The sequence below is a fragment of the Macrobrachium nipponense genome, chromosome 45 (genome assembly GCF_015104395.2).
Source record: "Macrobrachium nipponense isolate FS-2020 chromosome 45, ASM1510439v2, whole genome shotgun sequence".
Lineage (NCBI taxonomy): Eukaryota > Metazoa > Arthropoda > Malacostraca > Decapoda > Palaemonidae > Macrobrachium > Macrobrachium nipponense.
The window spans coordinates 15,122,158-15,142,505 of NC_061105.1; the positions used below are offsets into that span (position 1 = coordinate 15,122,158).

Here is a 20,348-nt window from a genome sequence, read left to right on the forward strand (position 1 = left end):
GAATTAGATCCTGTATTAGCTCTCTGCCAAAGAAAAGCTATTGAGATGGCTGTTGTCTGTCCAGTTCGCATTTTTGATGTCCGCACTCAGAGCTTAAAAACCCTCCAATCATCAAACATACCCCAAATTGCAGCCCTTCTAGCCTCAGTAGTTTTAATTTTATTTAAGGTAAAATTAGCTATGCTCGTGCGTTCTATAGCAACGCTATAGGTGCCAACAACACAGGCCACCACCGGGACGTTGCTGAAAGTTTCATGGGCGTGACTGAGAGTTTCATGGATCGTTGGTGAGAGTTCTTACAGCATTTGCCGCGAAGAAAGTTGTAAACTCCAGAATCCCAAAGTTGTTTTTTTTTTTTTTTTTTTTTTTTTTACAACTAACCCTGAAACTACCTTCTTTCTCTTCCTCTTATACAGGAGAAACCTGACGATCAGGCCAGCAGTTCGCCGTGGTTCCCGAGAGCGTCGAAGTGAACGCCGGCGACGACGTCTTTCTCAAATGCGTCGTTCTGAACCAGCAGGGGAAGACGCAGTGGACGAAGGATGGCTTCGCCTTGGTGAGTTCTACTGACGAGAGAGAGAGAGAGAGAGAGAGAGAGTGAGTGAGTAGCAGATACATGGAGTCATGTTTATGGTAGATTCACATCACCCGCGCATTTGACGTCTAGGCTCCTGATTTGCTACTGATAAGCCAATCACAGGGCTGGGAACTCTTAGTCTCTCTCTCGAGAGAGTTCACATGGGAGGAATCTTGAGGGATACGTCTTTCAAAAGTATCCCTCAGGAGAGGCGGAAACATACATCCTGCTATGTGAATTCTCGAGAGAGAAAGAGTTTCCAACCCTGTGATGGCTTATCAGTTGCCAATCAGGAGCGTCGTAAGGGACTGGCCTAGAAACATCAAATGCACGGGTGATGTGAATCTACATAGCTGCACCAATTCATTAAGCCTTTTTTACTTGACCTCCATTCCCTGCTCCTTTCTTCAGTCTTGCTGTCCAGCACCTCTAACTGTTACTGTCTTGAGGACTCAGTTGCCAAAAATGCCCTCGTGCGTGGCTTGACAGGCTAAATATCGTAAATCAATCAGTCAATTTAAGACTGCTTCTAGACAGGTTGTGACATGCGGCATTGCCCAAAAGAATTCTCAGATGGCGTGTTTTAATTCCATATTTATTGGTTAAATTAACGTCAGTTCATGAAAATTATAAGGACATGAAATCTATTGTCCCGTTCCAAGGATATTCTAAATTCCTATATTCATTAGTTCAATTTCGTCAGTTTATGTAAATGATAAGGCCACAAAATTCCATTGTTCCAGTTCCATGGATAGTATGAATTCGTATATTCTTATATAAATATAGTTTTTTTTAAATATCAAGGTTTCAAGGCTACAAATTCCATTGCTTAATCCCATATATATTCGTTCACAGTTCTTATATTTACGAACGGCATTAAGCGTCAAATCCCAATGGAATTAAGCCAATTTTAACGACCTAATAAAAAACTCCAGATACTAATTTCAGAAGCACTTGGAAGTCAATCCAATGTTAATGCTAAACTCATTCCCACTCAGCAAATGAAACACACAACCCAATGATGAATGAATAACCAGCGAAAATAGAAAACTGAAGCTAATTATATTAAGAGAATTGAATTAAAAGGGTTGTTTTGCCCAGTGAGTACATCACATTTCATTTCCCTGATAGTCAATTAGTCTTATTTGGTTATAACTGGACGCCAATGAAAATTATGGATATTGCCCGTGTCGATGCTTTTTCTGCCAATTACTACTATCGGAAAGTAATCAAAGTATGATTTTGACACAAGTACTTTTTAGATGTATTACTGACTGAGGGTTTTCTTCTTGGTTGAAGTGGATTTTCTTCTTGCTGTTTAGCTTTGTTTTAGATTTGATTGAGAATCAGTCATGTCTTTCTATCTCTCTGTCTATTTATCTGTCTACAGATATATATATATATATATATATATATATATATATATATATATATATATACAAGCATGTATACATACATTTGTACGTACGTATGTATTTATGTGTATATATATATATACATATATATGTATTTATGCATGTATGTGCTTGCATATATATGTATATGTATGCATATATATCTACATACACACACATATATATGAGTGTGTTTGTGCCTGTGTGTAAATCCGAATTTCATAATAGCACACATCCTTCGCAACGAAGATATCCTTCACCAAGCAGATCCTTTCTTTCTTCCCTTTGAACCCTCATCCCCAGGCTTCGAGAGGGATGTCCCGGGATACCCTCGGTACTCCTACTCGGGAGACCCCGCGAAGGGCGAACACCACCTGGTCATCAACGGCACGACCTTGGAGGACGACGGGGAGTACCAGTGCCAAGTGGGACCCACTGCCACGACCAGTGCCCTCTGGGCAGCGGCCAATGTCACCGTGATGGGTCAGTTCTTCAGGGCGAATGAATGATGATGTCATGAATGAATGAGTGGTAATATGATGCATGAATGATTAATGATACAATGAATGAATAACAATATAATGAATGAATGATAATATAATGAATGAATGAGTGATAATATGATGCATGAATGATTAATGATACAATGAATGAATAACAATATAATGAATGAATGATAATATAATGAATGAATGGGTGATAATATGATGCATGAATGATTAATGATACAATGAATGAATAACAATATAATGATTGAATGATAACATAATGAATGAATGAGTGATAATATGATACATGAATGATTAGTGATACAATGAATGAATAACAATATAATGATTGAATGATAATATAGTGAATGAATGAGTGATAATATGATGCATGAATGATTAATTATACAATGAAGGAATAACAATATAATGATTGAATGATAATATAATGAATTAATGGGTGATAATATGATGCATGAATGGTTAATGATACAATGAATGAATAACAATATAATGATTGAATGATAACATAATGAATGAATGAGTGATAATATAATGGATGCATGATTAATGATACAATAAATGAATAAATGAATAACGGTATAATGAATGAATGAGTGATAATATAATGGATGAATGATTAATGATTCAATGAATGAATAAATGAATAACGGTATAATGAATGAATGAGTGATAATATAATGGATGAATGATTAATGATACAATGAATGAATAACAGTATAATGAATGAATGAGTGATAATTTAATGAATGAATGGCCAATGATACAATGAATGAATAAATGAATAAAAGTATAATGAATGAATGAGTGATAATGTAATAATTGAATGATTAATGATACAATGAATGAATAAATGAATAACTAATGAATGAGTGATAATATCATGGATGAATGATTAATGATACAATAAATGAATAACAGTATAAATAATGAATTAATGATAGTATAATGTATGAATGATTAGTAGTACAATGTATAAATAAATGAATAACAGTATAATGAATCAATGACTAATAATACTGTGAATGAATAAATTAATAACAGTATAATTAATAAATGAGTGAATACTATAATGAAGGAATGAATGAATCACAGTTCTATGAATGAGGGAATAATAATACAATGAATGAATGAATATCAATATAATGAATGATTGAATGTATAACAAATGGATAATATAATGAATGATTGATTGAATGAATAGCAAATTATTAGTGTAATGATTGAATGAATGATATAATGAATAAATGAATGAATACTATAATGAATGATTGACTGAATGAATGGGGAAGAGTGAAGCAACGAATGAACCGATAAGATGAAGAGGCTGGGAATGAATTGTGTGGGAAGAGCGAGGTATCGAATGAATCAAGAAAGTGAATAAAATTTCGAGAATAAATAAAATAATGAATGAGAAATTAACCTTGAGGTATGAAATGAGTCAACAAAATGAATAAGATTTATGAAAAATGAATTAATGACTAAAAAAGAAAGCAGCGTAGCACTGAATGAGTCTCCAAAATGAATAAGGATTAGGAATGAATAAAAGGTGAAAAACTATATATATAGAATAAAAACACAAATGATTAAGAATCAGTGAATGAAAGATGGCATCAGCATGTATGACTTATAATATTCTTCAAATGTATTCATACACCGACTAGCATTTTCACTCTCTCACGAAAATTTATTGGAAAATAAAAGTATTAAGAATATTGCATTTCTGCTGCTTTGTATTCGAGTATCTCTTCCTCGAGAAAATTCATGGAGGGTATAAAACCATTGAAATCATTTTGTTTATCTCCTACTGAATTTTCTCACACCTTATATGCATGGCAAATACCTCCTCCTTGTATTCTCGTCGGAATTGTAGGTTCCTGTGCTTGTTGTCGTTTAAAACTCACAGAAGATTTTTCTGTTTGGTCATGTTGCGTCTCCAGAGTTTTTATTTACCTTCTTTAATGGTGACATTTTGCGAGTTTACACAATTCCTTGCTATAACAGAAAATAACTTATAACAAGAGAATTAATATGATTATCACTATCTTAATGTATTATCCTACTCTACAGTTTTCAGTTTAATGTCTAAAAACAATTTCGGTTAGAGAATACGTAGGAAATATTTTGAAGTCCTAAGCTCGTTATAATTAGGTTTATTACATGAATATTCAGATAACCAGAAATGTCATTTTGCAAATTTTTTTTAAGTATTCCGGTTTCAAAATTTAAGAGTGTATTCAACACTTATGAGTGTAATTACTCTTGTAAAATTCGCTAAATGTTTTTTTTTAATCTTTGTAGTTTTATATATTTCTCATGAACAACTGAACATACAGAATTATTTGAATGCAAAACTTCTTAAGGGAAACACGAAAGCAAAAGAAAATAAAGACTGATTTATAAGAGTGTTTTTGATTAAAAAGACGAAAACAAAAACAAAATGTGAGAAAAAAGTCATAAGAAAGAGAAATAAAAGAATAAACGACACAAGATAAAGAAATAAGCGAAGAGAAAAAAAGACAAAAGACATAGTTCATTGCAAACTTTCCTCTTTTGGAAACTGAAATACAATAGTAGAACGGCAAACGAAAGAGACAAATATTAATAAATAATAAAAAAAACGAACTTAATTCTTCATTTCAATCACTAGCAACCAATCAGAAAATATTTTAAAAATGCTATTTTTCTGGGCCCCAGATGAGGTTCCGACCCGCAAAAACTGCAGAAAACGCCAAAAATGAATTCTCGCCTCAAAGAGTTTTAGCGCCGTTCAGACGAGACACAAAAACACACAAAAAAACGCTTCCTCTATTTCCCAGCCAGGAAACTGTTTAAGCCTTTTATTTCCTATTTGCGGAGGTCCGAGACTCGGATCCGACTTTTATTTACAGAATTGGAGTCGTTGACGAAAGCGGTAAAATTCGAGACTTGAAAAAAACTGCGAATAAGGCAAAAAGAGGGCCAGTATTGTACGCGTGAAAAGTTGCTGGAAAACTTGGTTCTTAAAAAAGATGAGATTCCGGACTAAAGGCGTCGTGACTTGCAAACTTTTTCCTGCCTTTCCATTTTTTTAATTACGATGCAACATTACTCGACCTTTTTCTCTGGACGTTGTGATGACAGCAACCATTATTTTGACGGAAGGTAGAATTCTTAAAAAGGAAAGTTTGAGAATATTAATGTTTGCCCACCCTGACGTAATTGTATGAATGAAAAGTTTCACAACACTGTGCTAAGCTATAGTAAATCGCCTTTGAGGAATATTCTATGCACTTAAATGTAAAGAAATAATGTAGCTTTGCCACGACTTACTATCTGGAACTGTATTGTACTATTTTATACTACTTATTGCTGCAAAAAATGATTTTACTATAGTATACTGAACTATAGTAATTACAGTACTAAAGTGTTATTACCAGCGTCATGTACTGTACTATACTATAGTATATTCGAGTTCAAGTTCACTTCTCTTCTCTACACTACTTCATTATAGTACATTCCGACAAAGCACAAACTACCCAGTTCCAAAACCCACTGACTAACGTGGAACACGAATCTATCTTCCCTCCCCAGTGCCTCCGTCGAGCATCAGCGTCACGGGAGACCAGGGCGGGAAGAAGGTGGAGGGGATTACGGGGCAGACCCTCCAGTTGGAGTGCGTCGTCAAGGACGGAAGGCCGGCCCCGTCCGTCGCCTGGTACAGAAACGGATTCATGTTGGATCAAGGTATGTGAATGAGATGTGCTTGGGTTCAGTAGTTTCAAGATTGCTTATGTCAGAAACATGTCTGCAACTTTTGGCAAACATGTTGACAACTAACTGCACACATGTCAGCAACTTGTCGCAAACATGCTGGCAACTTATTGCACACATGTCAGAAACTTGTTGGCAACTTATTGCACACATGTCCGCAACATATTGGCAACTTATGACACATGTCAGAAGCTTGTTGCAGACATGTTAGCAACTAATTGCACACATGTCAGACACTTGTTGGCAACTTATGGTGCACATGTCAACTTGTCAAAACATGTTGGCAACTTATGGCACACATACCTGAAACATTGCAAACATGTTGGCAACTAATTGCACACATCAAAAACTTGTTGGTAACTTATGGCACACATGTCAACTTGTCATAAACATGTTGGCAACTTATGGCACATGTCAGAAACATTGCAAACAAGTTGGCAACTAATTGCACACATCAGAAACTTGTTGGTAACTTATGGCACACATGTCAACTTGTCATAAACATGTTGGCAACTTATGGCACACATATCAGAAACATTGCAAACATGTTGGTAACTAATTGCACACATCAGAAACTTGTTGGTAACTTACGGCACACATGTCAACTTGTCATAAACATGTTGGCAGCTTATGGCACATGTCAGAAACATTGCAAACATGTTGGCAACTAATTGCACACATCAGAAACTTGTTGGTAACTTATGGCACACATGTCAACTTGTCATAAACATGTTGGCAACTTATGGCACACATGTCAGAAATATGTTGCAGACATGTTGGCAACTTGTCACACACACACATCACAAATTTGTTGAGTACAAGTCAACGACTTAGTGATAGCCCTGACGAGCTTCCTATGATCATCATGCATTTTTTTAAAGATTCTTTCCCCACTTACGGACATTAACTTGTCCTCAAACTTTTTGCGACATGCGTACCACAGGTTTTCGACATATTTTTATTCAGGTGCGTGAAAGTCACACAGAAAAAAACTGCCTGAAAACCTCAGAATTTCAGAATTAAACCACTTTTTGCAAACGCCCCAATAATCGTACGAAGCACTTGTTCGGACTACCAGCAAGTCCTTGACTTGCATTCAACATGTATGCGACTTGTGTGCGATATGTTTCTGACCTGTTTTCGAGAAGTTGCCGACATGTGCGTGTAAGTGTCTGTGCTAAAAAGATATCAATAAATATGTCTTTATTTAGTAATAAAAAATTTCAAAACTATTTTTCTAGCTCACCCACTAACAAAAACAAGTCGACAACTTATGGCACACATGTCTGCAACTTATCACAAGCATAGTAACATAAATAGTTGAATACAAGTCGACGTCTGAACGAAGTTATTCTGTCTAAATGTCCTCCTCTCACATTCTCCTGCAGATCTCCATGCGGAGAGATTGGAGATTGGAGACCTCCCCAAAGGGCGCAGGTGGAGCGTCGTGAGCCAACCTGGTCATCACGCCCGAGGCTGACGACGACGGGCAGCAGTTCTCTGCAGGGCGTTGCACCCGTCCCTCATGAATTCCCCGACGTCCTTGGTGGCCTCCGTAGTCTTGTCCATCCTGCGTGAGTTGAGAAGATGCGTATGTTTATGTCAAGTTGTTTGTAAGTTGTTACTATGGAGGAAGGTTGGATGGACGTGATCTTGTAATGCACTCGTGGGCTGAAATGCATTTTGTATGTTTTTATTTATTAACCATTTTTAGCTGAATTTTCATGAAATTTGTGATATTTGTATTCTGTTGAGGATGCAGAAAGTTCCAAGCGTATAACCAAGTATTTGTAGTTTTCCATTTGTTTATTATTTTTCATCTATTGGTTTATTTACTTATTTATTTATTTATCAATTCATCTGTTCTTCTGTATTGCCCTTTGCCTTCGGTTACGTCTTTCGATTAATCACCATAATATTCTTTGAAAGCTTGAATTTTCAATGTCAGTGGCCCTGTGTTGGGCTTGTTCTATATGAATAAGGTTCATCTTCTGAATAAAATAATAATAATAATAATAATAATAATAATAATAATAATAATAAAATAATAATAATAATAAAATAATAATAATAATAATAATAATAATAATAATAATAATAATAAAGATGAAGCAACTTCGAAATAGGCATGGTGCAACAACTTATAGCAACCTATAAAACTAATAACCTATAAAACTTTCGGAGTTTACAGATTAAGGGAAGAATCTCCTAAAACCTTTTTAATTAGTTTTAGAGGACTTTGATCACTGAAGCCTAATATGAATGGGAATCATCTACCTTTTTTTTTTTTTTTAGAAGGGAATGGAAAGGGGCCTTGTTATTCCAGGAACGGATTTTCATCAAAAACAACCCTTAAGTGGCCCATCTCTCTCTCTCTCTCTCTCTCTCTACTCTCTCTCTCTCTCTCTCTCTCTCTCTCTCTCTCAGCCCAAAATCGTATTCGTTATGCAAAGATAATTATCTGGTCAATTTGTCAATATTTATTTGGGTGTGAATCATCTCTCTCTCTCTCTCTCTCTCTCTCTCTCTCTCTCTCTCTCTCTCTCTCTCTCTCTCTAAGAGACCGAAATCTTATTCCTTATGCAAAGATAATTATGTGGTACGTCTCTCCATATTTATTTGTGTGAATCAATTACGTTTGATAGAGTACATATACGATTCTTTATATAGTGACATGTAATTCAAATGTTTATTTGTCAAAATCAGGAACGATACAAAACTTTACATTTCATAGATGAAATTAAACCCTAAGTAATATTACTCTTGAACTACTACCAAAAACTCGCACCAGAAACAAACCTTCATCATCCAACCAGCAGCTCCCTCAATCTCGCACCAATGTAAACAAACCCCGCTCTTCTTCTTCTTCTTCTCTCTCAGATCCGCCAAAACCCCCGGCCATCAGCGGGTACTTCACGGGGGATGTTCTGAAAGCTGGGGAGCTCGTCACTCTCACCTGCGAATCCCCTGGGGGCAATCCCACCCCAGAACTCACCTGGTACAAGGACGGGCAGCTCCTGGATCCTCAGAATTTCACTTCAGGAGATGAGGAAAGAAGTAACAAAGACGGGAAACTCAGTCTGGTCTTCAGGGTGAAGCCGGAAGACGATAAGGCCGTTTTGTCGAGTGCCAGGCTGTCGAACGAGATGGTCGACGAGCCGCTGAGTGCCAACGTCACCTTCCACTGTGCATTGTAAGTTTGGATTTTGTTATGTATTTGCTTCTTACGTCATTGATGAGGCATTGTTAAGAAAATACTTCAGGACGATGATTTATTAAGTAAGCGAAATTATGAGTTAGAATTTTTATCATTTTATTTGCTTCTTACTTCATGCTTCGAGACAATGTTTAAGAAAAATGCTTCATAACAAGAATATATAAAGTAAAAGAGATTGTTGCAGATTGAACTGGTTCCATAAACGATTTCAGTGTGGCCTATAAACAGTTACAGGTTGATAAATGGTATGCAATGCAAAAACGAGCAAAAGCTATAAATAAGTCAATCTCAGCCATATAATACTTAAGATAAAGCGATAAGAAAATATTTGAAAAAAAAAATATCTTGACAATTATAAAGAAATACAATAATAAAATTCATCAATGCATCAATATTTATATGAAAAAGAAGACGTAAATCCTAAAATGAAACATGAAAAAATTCTCCAGTATGAAAATGTACTAAAACTAAAACGAAAAAAGTCATGCGTATGAAAACATTACAATCAAGAAAAAAAAAAAAAAAACAAAAAAAAAAAAAAAAACGCTATGAAGAAAACTGTTTCAATGAGAAAAACTACGTGAATAAAAGCTGAGGTACAGAAGGGTATGATGAAATACGCCTGCCCCATTTTCAGTTCCTGAGAGAGAGAGAGAGAGACAGAGAGAGAGAGAGAGAGAGAGGAGAGAGAGAGCGAGAGAGAGAGAGAGAAGAGAGAGAGAGAAAGGAAAAGAGAAAGGAAAAAGTACACATTGCTCACCTTTTGAAAGTTCCAGTGTCCATTTTCACCAAGAAAGAGTTTCCTTCGGTTCCTTGTTATTTTGTTGTGCCGAGAGAGAGAGAGAGAGAGAGAGAGAGAGAGAGAGAGAGAGAGGAGATACACATTTCTCGCCTTTTGTAAGTCCAGCGTCCATTTTCTCCTACAAAGAACTTCCGCCTTTGCAAGCAAAAACTCATTTCGACGTCGTACTTTACAATGTGCCCTTTTGTAACGGATAGTTTTCTCTCTCTCTCTCTCTCTCTCTCTCTCTCTCTCTCTCTCTCTCTCTCTCTCAGGTATATGTAAAACATGAAAAGTAACAGTAAAACTAGGCAGTGACTCATCAATTCCAGGTAACATGTAAACATAAAGAAAAAACTGTTTTATTCTTGTAGCAGTAATTAATTAATTCAAACAAGTTTAGCTCTCTCTCTCTCTCTCTTTCATCACAAAAAGTAACACGAAAACCCGGGTGTCAGTTCCAGGTAACATTTAAAAAAAAAACTATTTTGTTCACTCAGAAATAATGAATGAACTCAAACAGGCAAAATTAACTACAAAGGTAAGCTTTAATTCGTAAAGTATCTTGTCAGTTTAAACAGAACTATGTATATTAGCTCAAACACGATTTTATGAATTGAAAGCAGTCCCTCAGCGGCGAAGTAATTGTGTCAATTACGGGGCACGAATAATTCCATTAGAATTTTATCATCTCAGAGGAATGAGCGACTTTGCAGTGCAGGAACGTATCGTCTCTTAAGATTCTATTAACTAAAACATGTCTCACTTAACGACTTATATACTTATGTAATGAGTATAAGTGATGAACCTCCACCCGTTTTCGATTAAGGATAATAGACAGGAACCCTTCATGTTAATTCACTTTGGTAAAGGCCCTCACCAACGTTGATGATAATGGATGCGTTATGAGTGCGTTGAACGTTGGTGACCTTTGTCGAGGGTATAATGACGAATAACGAGGGTTTTCATAACGATGATGTGAACAGAGGGGCTTCTAGATATGCAAGGTGGTGTCAGGTCACTTAGAGAGTTTGTCAAGGGAGTATTATTTATCTCCGATTTGCTAGGATGCAATGGGACCTGAAGTGTAGAGGTCGCGATTTCATGGAGAGAGAGAGAGAGAGAGAGAGAGAGAGAGAGAGAGAGAGAGAGAGAGAGAGAGAGAGAGAGAGATAGTGGTATAAAGTGAGAGACAGGAAGAGAGGAAAAGAGAGACAATGAAAGTGAGAGAGTGAGATAAAGTGAGTAGAAGGCAGAGAGAACGAGACTGAGACAAAGAAATAGAGACAGGGAGAGAGAGAGACAGACAGACAGGAAGAGACTGAGAGAGCGAGGCAGATAAACACAGAGAGAGAGAGAGAGAGAGAGAGAGAGAGAGAGAGAGAGAGAGAGAGAGAGAGAGGGTTGAACAGAATACGAAAATCCTTGAAGTTCTCAGCACATTTTCATAATTTAGTTTGAGCTATTTGGTTACACATACTTATGTACCTGTCCCTAACCTTTCTTTCTCAACCCCCCTCACCACCCCACCACCACAGACAGTCCAAAACGGGTCGTGGTCAAAGGCCCATCAGTCGTGGCAGCTGGGCAGACCTTTACTCTGACCTGCTTGACCTCCAGGGCCAATCCCTCAGCATCAATCAACTGGTTGGTTCACGGTGAGTGACAATTTTTCATTTCTCAGACTTTACTGAGTCAGAAAGGAGATAGATTCGTAGATTTTCGAGAAAAAAAGTGAAAAAAAGTTCGTAGCCCTAGAATTATTTAAGGTCAGACTCTGCTAAGTCAGAGGCGAGATAAAATGGTAGTTACTTTGGTTTGTCCAGTTTCGTCAGGTCAGTTTTTTGAGGTCAAAAGGTCACGTTTTTTTTTTCAACGCTTCAATTGAAAACCTTCATGATCCAGAAGTGAATATGAGTGTTATTTACGATAACCTAAATTTTCCGAAGTATAACTGTTTTCTTCAATTTCTTAGGTTAGTTTTACTGAGGTCAAAATGTCACATTTTTTTCAACGCTTCAGTCGAAGACCTTTATGATCCAGAAGCGAATATTATCGTTATTCATGCTCTCCGAGGATGGAGATCTAATCACAGAATGAAACAGGGAAACTGATACGTCTAATATCCAACCTTTTCTCCTTCATTTCTGGTAATAGACATTAGATGCAATGTTGACGTGAATCTTACATTCACATCAACCGTGCGTTTGTTGTCTAGGCCAATCCCTTACGACTCTCCTAAATGGCTGTTGATAAGCCAATCACAGGGCTAGAAACTCTTAGTCTCTCGAGAGAGTTCACATAGGGAGGATGTATGATCAACCTCTCCTGAGAGGTACGTCTGTCAAAAGAATCCCTCAGGAGAGGTGGAACACACATCCTGCCTGTGTGGACTCTCCACAGAGACTGAGAGTTTCCAGCCCTATGATTGGCTCAACAGCCAATAAGGAGTGCCGTAACGGACTGTTCTAGACATCAGATGCACGGTTGATGAGAATCTACTATAATAAGGTTCTCTGAACTAAATCGTACCTGACATTCTCCCTACTTTATTGTAACTTTCTCCCTTATTCCACCTCCCGCAGGAGTCGAGGTGGCCACTGTATCCTCGCTGGTGAGTGAGGGAGAAGGGGGAGGAGGCTGGGTGACCTCGTCTGACCTGAATTACAGCCTGGAGAGGTCGATGAGTCTGGCGGAAATCAGCGTCGAATGCAGAGCTTACAATTCCGCCAGTGACGAGGTAGCCAGAGAGACGCGTCTCATCAGTGTCATAAGTGAGTTGGGACTGAATTTCTAAACCTTTGGTGTTTAGATTAAGGACTGGATTGGTGTTGTTGTTGTTTTTTTTTTTTTTTTTTGGGGGGGGGAAGACTTCAGGTTCTTCTCATCAGTGTTATCAGTAAGTTGGGACTGGATTTTTTAACCTTTTGGTTTTTAGATTAAGGACTGAATTGGTGCTTTTTTCTGAAATCACTGAAAAAGACTTCAGGTTCTTTTTATCAGAGTTATTTATAGGTAAAATGGGATTGAGTTCTTAAACATTTTGCTTTATTTGAAGGACTGAATTGATGCAGATTTTTATTTTGCTGAAATCAATCTGGGGAAGACTTCAGGTTCTCATCAGTTTATAAGGAAGTTGAGAATGAAGTGATGCTGTTTTTTTTCTGAAATCAGTATGGGTAGAATTTATTGTTCTGTCTGAGTGACGAATTTATTAGTTATGATTTCTAGCTGTATTCTTGAATCGTACAGAAATTTGTTTATTACTCATCTTAAATCACGAAAAAAATGAATTTTTACTCCACGAAACGTCAGTTGTTAATGTGGGGGAGCTTTTCAACAGATGCTGAAAATTCTGGCAGAAATTTCCACCCATCTTCTCCATTCAGAGATGAGATTGTTAACTGGAATTTAGAATAACGTTGTCTGTTTTATACTAGAATTTAAGATTGTCTGTTCTATAACATCTAAGTAAACTTAAGCTTAACATACAAATTTAAATATGCTCTAAATTTTAGATATGATTATCAGCAAAACTTTCTAAATAAAACGTAATGAAGCATCTAGATTTATTCTGAAAAGACAAAAAATGATCAGGAACATGGATCCTAGTTAAGCATCTAGATTTATTCTGAAAAGACAAAAAATGATCAGGAACATGGATTCTAGTTAAGCATCTAGATTTATTCTGAAAAGACAAAAAATGATCAGGAACATGGATCCTAGTTAAGCATCTAGATTTATTCTGAAAAGACAAAAAATGATCAGGAACATGGATCCTAGTTAAGCATCTAGATTAATTCTGAAAAACAAGAATAAATCTTGCAGACCATTCTACTTGATCACACCATTTTATAGAGGCTTTCTAACTGAAATTCTCCCCAAAATATTGAAACGGAACAATTTAACAATATTAAATGCAATGAAATGTTTTTAGCAATTCCAGTTCGAAGTAATCACCGTAAATGTTTTTGCCCATTTCGTAGTTGATATTTTCATTAAAAAAATGGAAAATTTAGTCATTTATGAAGAATTAATATAAATGAATCATTGCGTACGACTGAAGTGGGTTAAATGCAGTTTCATACATATTCAACCATACGAAATGGGCTCTTGGGCTGAAAGGAATCATTTGTATGCCATTTAGTTAATTCAACTTGCCATTACTCGTGTTACTATGAGCTGGTCAAAAGGGATCTCTTTTCGTTTTATATTAATATTAACCTGCATGATATTGATACGTCATATATATACATACATACATACATACATACATACATACATACATACATACATACATACATACATACATACATACTGGTATAAGTGGGATAACCTAGAGGGAACGTGGTTGATTAGAAAGAAAGAGATAGATAGAGATGCATATTATTGGACCTAAATAGATATGCATATACATACGTACATAATACGAATTAATATGAATGGAAGAGAGAGAGAGAGAGAGAGAGAGAGAGAGAGAGAGAGAGAGAGAGAGAGAGAGAGAGAAACTGGTTGATTAGAAAGAAAGATAGATAGAGATGTATATTATTGGATCTATATACCTATATAGATATACATATATATACTTGCATACATACGAATTAATATGAATGGGAAAGACTAGAAAGAGAGAGAGAGAGAGAATGACTAATTGGACAGATAGATAGAAAGATAGAGACATATACTGCTGTAACTTCGAGAAAGAGGGGAGGAAATATCATCCCAGACGTGAATGACCCAATTATCATGTCATCTTTCGGGAGCCAAAGGGAATCCGGTGGCCGGGGTGAATGCGAAGAGGTCTTGTCTCCTGTCAGGGAAGTCAAGAAGGAGAAGAAGAGTAGGAGGAGGAGAAGGAAGAAGAAGGAAGAATACAGGCTGGAATCTGGTCAATAAATTCATCCGAGACTTCTTTTCACAATAGATTCCTCCGAGGTCCCAGTTCAATGGATTCCTCCGAGGTTTCGGTTCGATAGATTCCTCCGAGGTCTTGGTTCGATAGATTCCTCCGAGGTCTCAGTTCAATAGATTCCTCTGAGGTCTCAGTTCAATAGATTCCTCCGAGGTCTCAGTTCAATAGATTCCTCTGAGGTCTCAGTTCAATAGATTCCTCCGAGGTCTCAGTTCAATAGATTCCTCCGAGGTCTCAGTTCAATAGATTCCTCCGAGGTCTCAGTTCAATAGATTCCTCCGAGGTCTCAGTCAATAGATCCTCTGAGGTCTCAGTCAATAGATTCCTCTGAGGTCTCAGTTCAATAGATTCCTCTGAGGTCTCAGTTCAATAGATTCCTCCGAGGTCTCAGTTCAATAGATTCCTCCGAGGTCTCAGTTCAATAGATTCCTCCGAGGTTTCGGTTCAATAGATTCCTCCGAGGTCTCAGTTCAATAGATTCCTCCGAGGTCTCAGTTCAAAAGATTCCTCCGAGGTCTCAGTTCAATAGATTCCTCTGAGGTCTCAGTTCAATAGATTCCTCCGAGGTCTCAGTTCAATAGATTCCTCTGAGGTCTCAGTTCATTAGATTCCTCCGAGGTCTCAGTTCAATAGATTCCTCTGAGGTCTCAGTTCATTAGATTCCTCCGAGGTCTCAGTTCAATACATTCCTCCGAGGTCTCAGTTCAATACATTCCTCCGAGGTCTCAGTTCAATACATTCCTCCGAGGTCTCAGTTCAATACATTCCTCCGAGGTCTCAGTTCAATACATTCCTCCGAGGTTTCAGTTCAATAGATTCCTCCGAGGTCTCAGTTCAATACATTCCTCCGAGGTTTCAGTTCAATAGATTCCTCCGAGGTCTCAGTTCAATAGATTCCTCCGAGGTCTCAGTTCAATAGATTCCTCCGAGGTCTCAGTTCAATAGATTCCTCCGAGGTCTCAGTTCAATAGATTCCTCTGAGGTCTCAGTTCAATAGATTCCTCCTAGGTCTCAGTTCAATACATTCCTCCGAGGTCTCAGTTCAATAGATTCCTCCGAGGTCTCAGTTCAATAGATTCCTCCGAGGTCTCAGTTCAATAGATTCCTCTGAGGTCTCAGTTCAATAGATTCCTCCGAGGTCTCAGTTCATTAGATTCCTCCGAGGTCTCAGTTCAATAGATTCCTCCTAGGTCTCAGCTCAATAGATTCCTCCGAGGTCTCAGTTCAATATATTCCTCCGAGGTCTCAGTTCAATAGATTCCTCCGAGGTCTCAGTTCAATAGATTCCTCCGAGGTCTCAGTTCAAAAGATTCCTCCGAGGTCTCGGTTCAGTAGATTCCTCAGAGCTCTCGGTTCAAAAGGTTCCTCAGAGCTCTCGGTTCAAAAGGTTCCTCAGAGGTCTCAGTTCAAAAGATTCCTCCGAGGTCTCAGTTCAATAGATTCCTCCGAGGTCTCAGTTCAATAGATTCCTCCGAGGTCTCAGTTCAAAAGATTCCTCCGAGGTCTCAGTTCAATAGATTCCTCCGAGGTCTCAGTTCAATAGATTCCTCCGAGGTCTCAGTTCAAAAGATTCCTCCGAGGTCTCAGTTCAATAGATTCCTCCGAGGTCTCAGTTCAATAGATTCCTCCTAGGTCTCAGTTCAATAGATTCCTCCGAGGTCTCAGTTCAAAAGATTCCTCCGAGGTCTCGGTTCAGTAGATTCCTCAGAGCTCTCGGTTCAAAAGGTTCCTCAGAGCTCTCGGTTCAAAAGGTTCCTCAGAGGTCTCAGTTCAAAAGATTCCTCCGAGGTCTCAGTTCAATAGATTCCTCCGAGGTCTCAGTTCAATAGATTCCTCCGAGGTCTCAGTTCAAAAGATTCCTCCGAGGTCTCAGTTCAATAGATTCCTCCGAGGTCTCACTTCAAAAGATTCCTCCGAGGTCTCAGTTCAATAGATTCCTCCGAGGTTTCGGTTTAATAGATTCCTCCGAGGTCTCGGTTCAAAAGGTTCCTCAGAGATCTCGGTTCAAAAGGTTCCTCAGAGCTCTCGGTTCAAAAGGTTCCTCAGAGGTCTCAGTTCAAAAGATTCCTCCGAGGTCTCTGTTCAATAGATTCCTCCGAGGTCTCAGTTCAATAGATTCCTCCGAGGTTTCGGTTTAATAGATTCCTCCGAGGTCTCGGTTCAAAAGGTTCCTCAGAGGTCTCAGTTCAAAAGATTCCTCCGAGGTCTCAGTTCAATAGATTCCTCCGAGGTTTCGGTTTAATAGATTCCTCCGAGGTCTCGGTTCAAAAGGTTCCTCCGAGATCTCGGATCAATAGATTCCTCCGAGGCCTCGGATTGACATTATTCTTCTAATGACAGCAGTGTTTCCCTTTGCCTCTCTCTTCTCTCTCTCTCTCTCTCTCTCTCTCTCTCTCTCTTAATGCCACTTATTCTTCAATCCTCACCCTCCTTCTCATCACAGTTACTTTCTGTTCCCATCATTCCCTCTTCACACACATTTCTTTCGTCTTCTCCTCCTTCACTATTTGCAGCTTATAATTTTTCTTTCTTCTTCATCTTCTTGGCTTTCCTCGACGGGGGGGAGGGGCCGGGGGGGGGGGGGGGTGTTGTGGCAGGACCTCTCGCGATCTCCGTGGACGACTTGATTCTGTTTGGCTCCAGAAAAATACGATATGATAAATGGCTCTTAGATTTACGTCTGGGATGATTTTCCCTCTTCTTTCTTGAAGTTGCAGTGATGTACCTCTCTCTCTCTTCTCTCTCTCTCTCTCTCTCTCTCCCTCTCTCGCTTTCTTTTTCCCGTTATGCATAATCATTATACCAGTCCTGGCTATTCTCTTCAGTTCTAAATATTTTCTTCAAAGAAGCCCTCATCCTCTTGATATCACCCTTATTATCAGTTATTCGTTTCTGTTTTCATCAGGCCTGTCTTCTTCTTCTTCGTTTTCTTCTTTTTCTTCTTCTCCTTCTTCTTCTTCTTTTCATCCCTTGACTGAAAAGTGAACGTATTTACAGAAATTCCTCTCTATGTTTTTAAAATCCTCTTGTTCATCTTGTTTCTCATCCTCTCACGTTTATCTCCCTTTCCCGCCACACACATTTAAGGAGATGTGCCTCTCTCTTCACTAAGTGCCATTCCATTTCCCACAGGGCCCCCTGGACGCCCCAGCCTGCAGGTGGAAGGGGTGGGGGATGTGGTGGCAGGAGGGCAGCTGGTGGTCAAGTGCAGCAGCGCAGGAGGGAACCCACATCCGGGCGTCACGTGGGTACTTAATCAGAGGACCCCTTTTTCAATTTTGGGCAGATGGTAGAATCTTGTCTGGGAACACTTTTTTTTATTTTATTTTTTTTAACCTTTTACGTAGATGTCAGAACCTTGTCTGCAAAAATTTCATTTTTTGGCAGATGTCAGAATCTTGTCTGGGAATACATTTTTTTTTTTTTTTTTTTTAAGTCAGAATCTTGTCTAGGAAGACTTTTTTTTTTTCCTTTAACCTTGTAGGTAGATGCCAGAACCTTGTCTGGAAACTTTTTTTTTTCTTTTTTTGGCATATGTCAGAATGTTGTCGAGGAAGAAATTTTTTTTATTTAATTTTTTTTGGGTGGGTACAGATGTCAGGACCTTGGCTGGGAACTTTTTTTTCCTTTTTACTTTTTTGGGCAAATGTCAGAATCTTGTCAGAGAAGACGTTTTTATTTATTTATTTTTTTTTTTACCTTTTTGGACAGATGTCAGAATCTGGGAAGACTGTTTTTTTTAAACAAAGTCAGAATCTTGTCTGGAACAATTTTTTTTTTTTTTTTACTCTTGGGCAGATGTTAAAATCTTGTCAGGGGAGACTTTTGAGAATAAGTCAAAATCTTGTCTTGTGGGCAAATCTTAATATCTTGTCAGGGAATATGTTTTTACCTACTTGGCAAATGTCAAAATCTTGTCTGATTACAGCTTTTTACCTTGTCAGAAATAAGTCATACTTGCCTGGTAAATTATCAAAACAAAAATTCTTATTTTCTTATTTCTTTCACAAATAAAATGATGAAATTTTCTTATTCATAAATTTATATATTTTTAATAGACAAATTCCTTATTTCGTTCACAAATATTTTTTTTTATTTCCTCATTTATAGACTTACCAGACAAATTCCTTACTTTGTTCACAAATAGATTTTAAATCTTCCTTATTTCGTTCACAAATAATTTGTTAATTTCCTGATTTGTTATAAATTTATATAAATTTCTTACTAGAAAAAGTTCCTTATTTCGTTCACCAACGGTTTTTCAATTATTCTTATTCGTAAAATAATTTATATATATATATATATATATATAGTATATATGATATATATAGTATATATATATACTATATATATACTATACACACACATATATATATATATATATTATACATATATATATATATATATATATATATATATATATATATATATATATCATTCCATATCGAAAATATTCCCATATTTCACTTACAACAAGCAACCCTTAACAACAGTAATATCGAATCCAATCAAAATAATAAATAACGACGAGAACAGCCCTCTCCTCCCGCAGGATCTACAAAGGGCACGAGAAGCTTCTGACGGAGGTGACCGTTGACGGGAGGGTGACCAGAGCGAGAGCCGTTACAGAGGTCACGGCCTCCGACAACGGAGCCAAGGTGTCCTGTCACGTGACGAATCCAGCCACTGACATCCCTCTCGTGGCCAATACTGCCATCGAGCTGTTCTGTGAGTTGTCTTCAGTTAATTTTGTTGTTGTGATGTTTGGTTGTTTTTCCTAATTGTTGGTGTAATTGTTCTTGTATTTTATTCAATGTTTACTGCGAGTTTTTTTTTCGTGTACTTCTCTTCTTGTAATGTTAGTTGTTTTTCTGAATTAATGGTGTAATTGTTGTTCTGGTATTTTGTTTATTTTTTTGCTGTAAGTTTTCTTAGGGTAATTCTCTTGTTATGATGTTGGTTGTTTAATTGTAAGTTTTCTTAGGGTAATTCTCTTGTTATGATGTTGGTTGTTTAATTGTTGTTCTGGCATTTTGTTCAGTTCTTACGAATCTCCCCGTAGGAGGGGTATAATGCCGTCAGTGCACCTCACACGATGCACTGTAGGCATTACTTCTGGTTCATTGCAGCGTTCCTTCGTTATCCCAAGCTGTTAGAAATACAAAGCATTGTGGATGTGTAATAGAAATAACTTTTATGGATTTG

General features: G+C 37.6%; 2 protein-coding genes and 1 pseudogene across 2 annotated transcripts in view; 2 read left to right on the top strand and 1 right to left on the bottom strand.

Moving 5' to 3' along the window:
- LOC135214043 (nephrin-like) overlaps positions 1 to 9,430 on the top strand; it is a 10,232-nt pseudogene extending 802 nt beyond the window's left edge.
- LOC135214186 (nephrin-like) overlaps positions 1 to 20,348 on the bottom strand; it is a 137,297-nt gene that overhangs the window by 33,221 nt on the left and 83,728 nt on the right. The gene's annotated exons all lie outside the window — the stretch shown is intronic.
- The window catches only part of LOC135214044 (nephrin-like), a 35,871-nt gene continuing 27,298 nt past the window's right edge, over positions 11,776 to 20,348 (top strand). The window contains exons 1-4 of the mRNA XM_064248157.1: positions 11,776 to 11,889; positions 12,817 to 13,005; positions 18,276 to 18,387; positions 19,696 to 19,871. Coding sequence (XP_064104227.1) covers positions 12,915 to 13,005; positions 18,276 to 18,387; positions 19,696 to 19,871 — 379 coding nt within the window. The 5' untranslated portion in view covers positions 11,776 to 11,889; positions 12,817 to 12,914. The remainder of the gene's footprint in view (positions 11,890 to 12,816; positions 13,006 to 18,275; positions 18,388 to 19,695; positions 19,872 to 20,348) is intronic.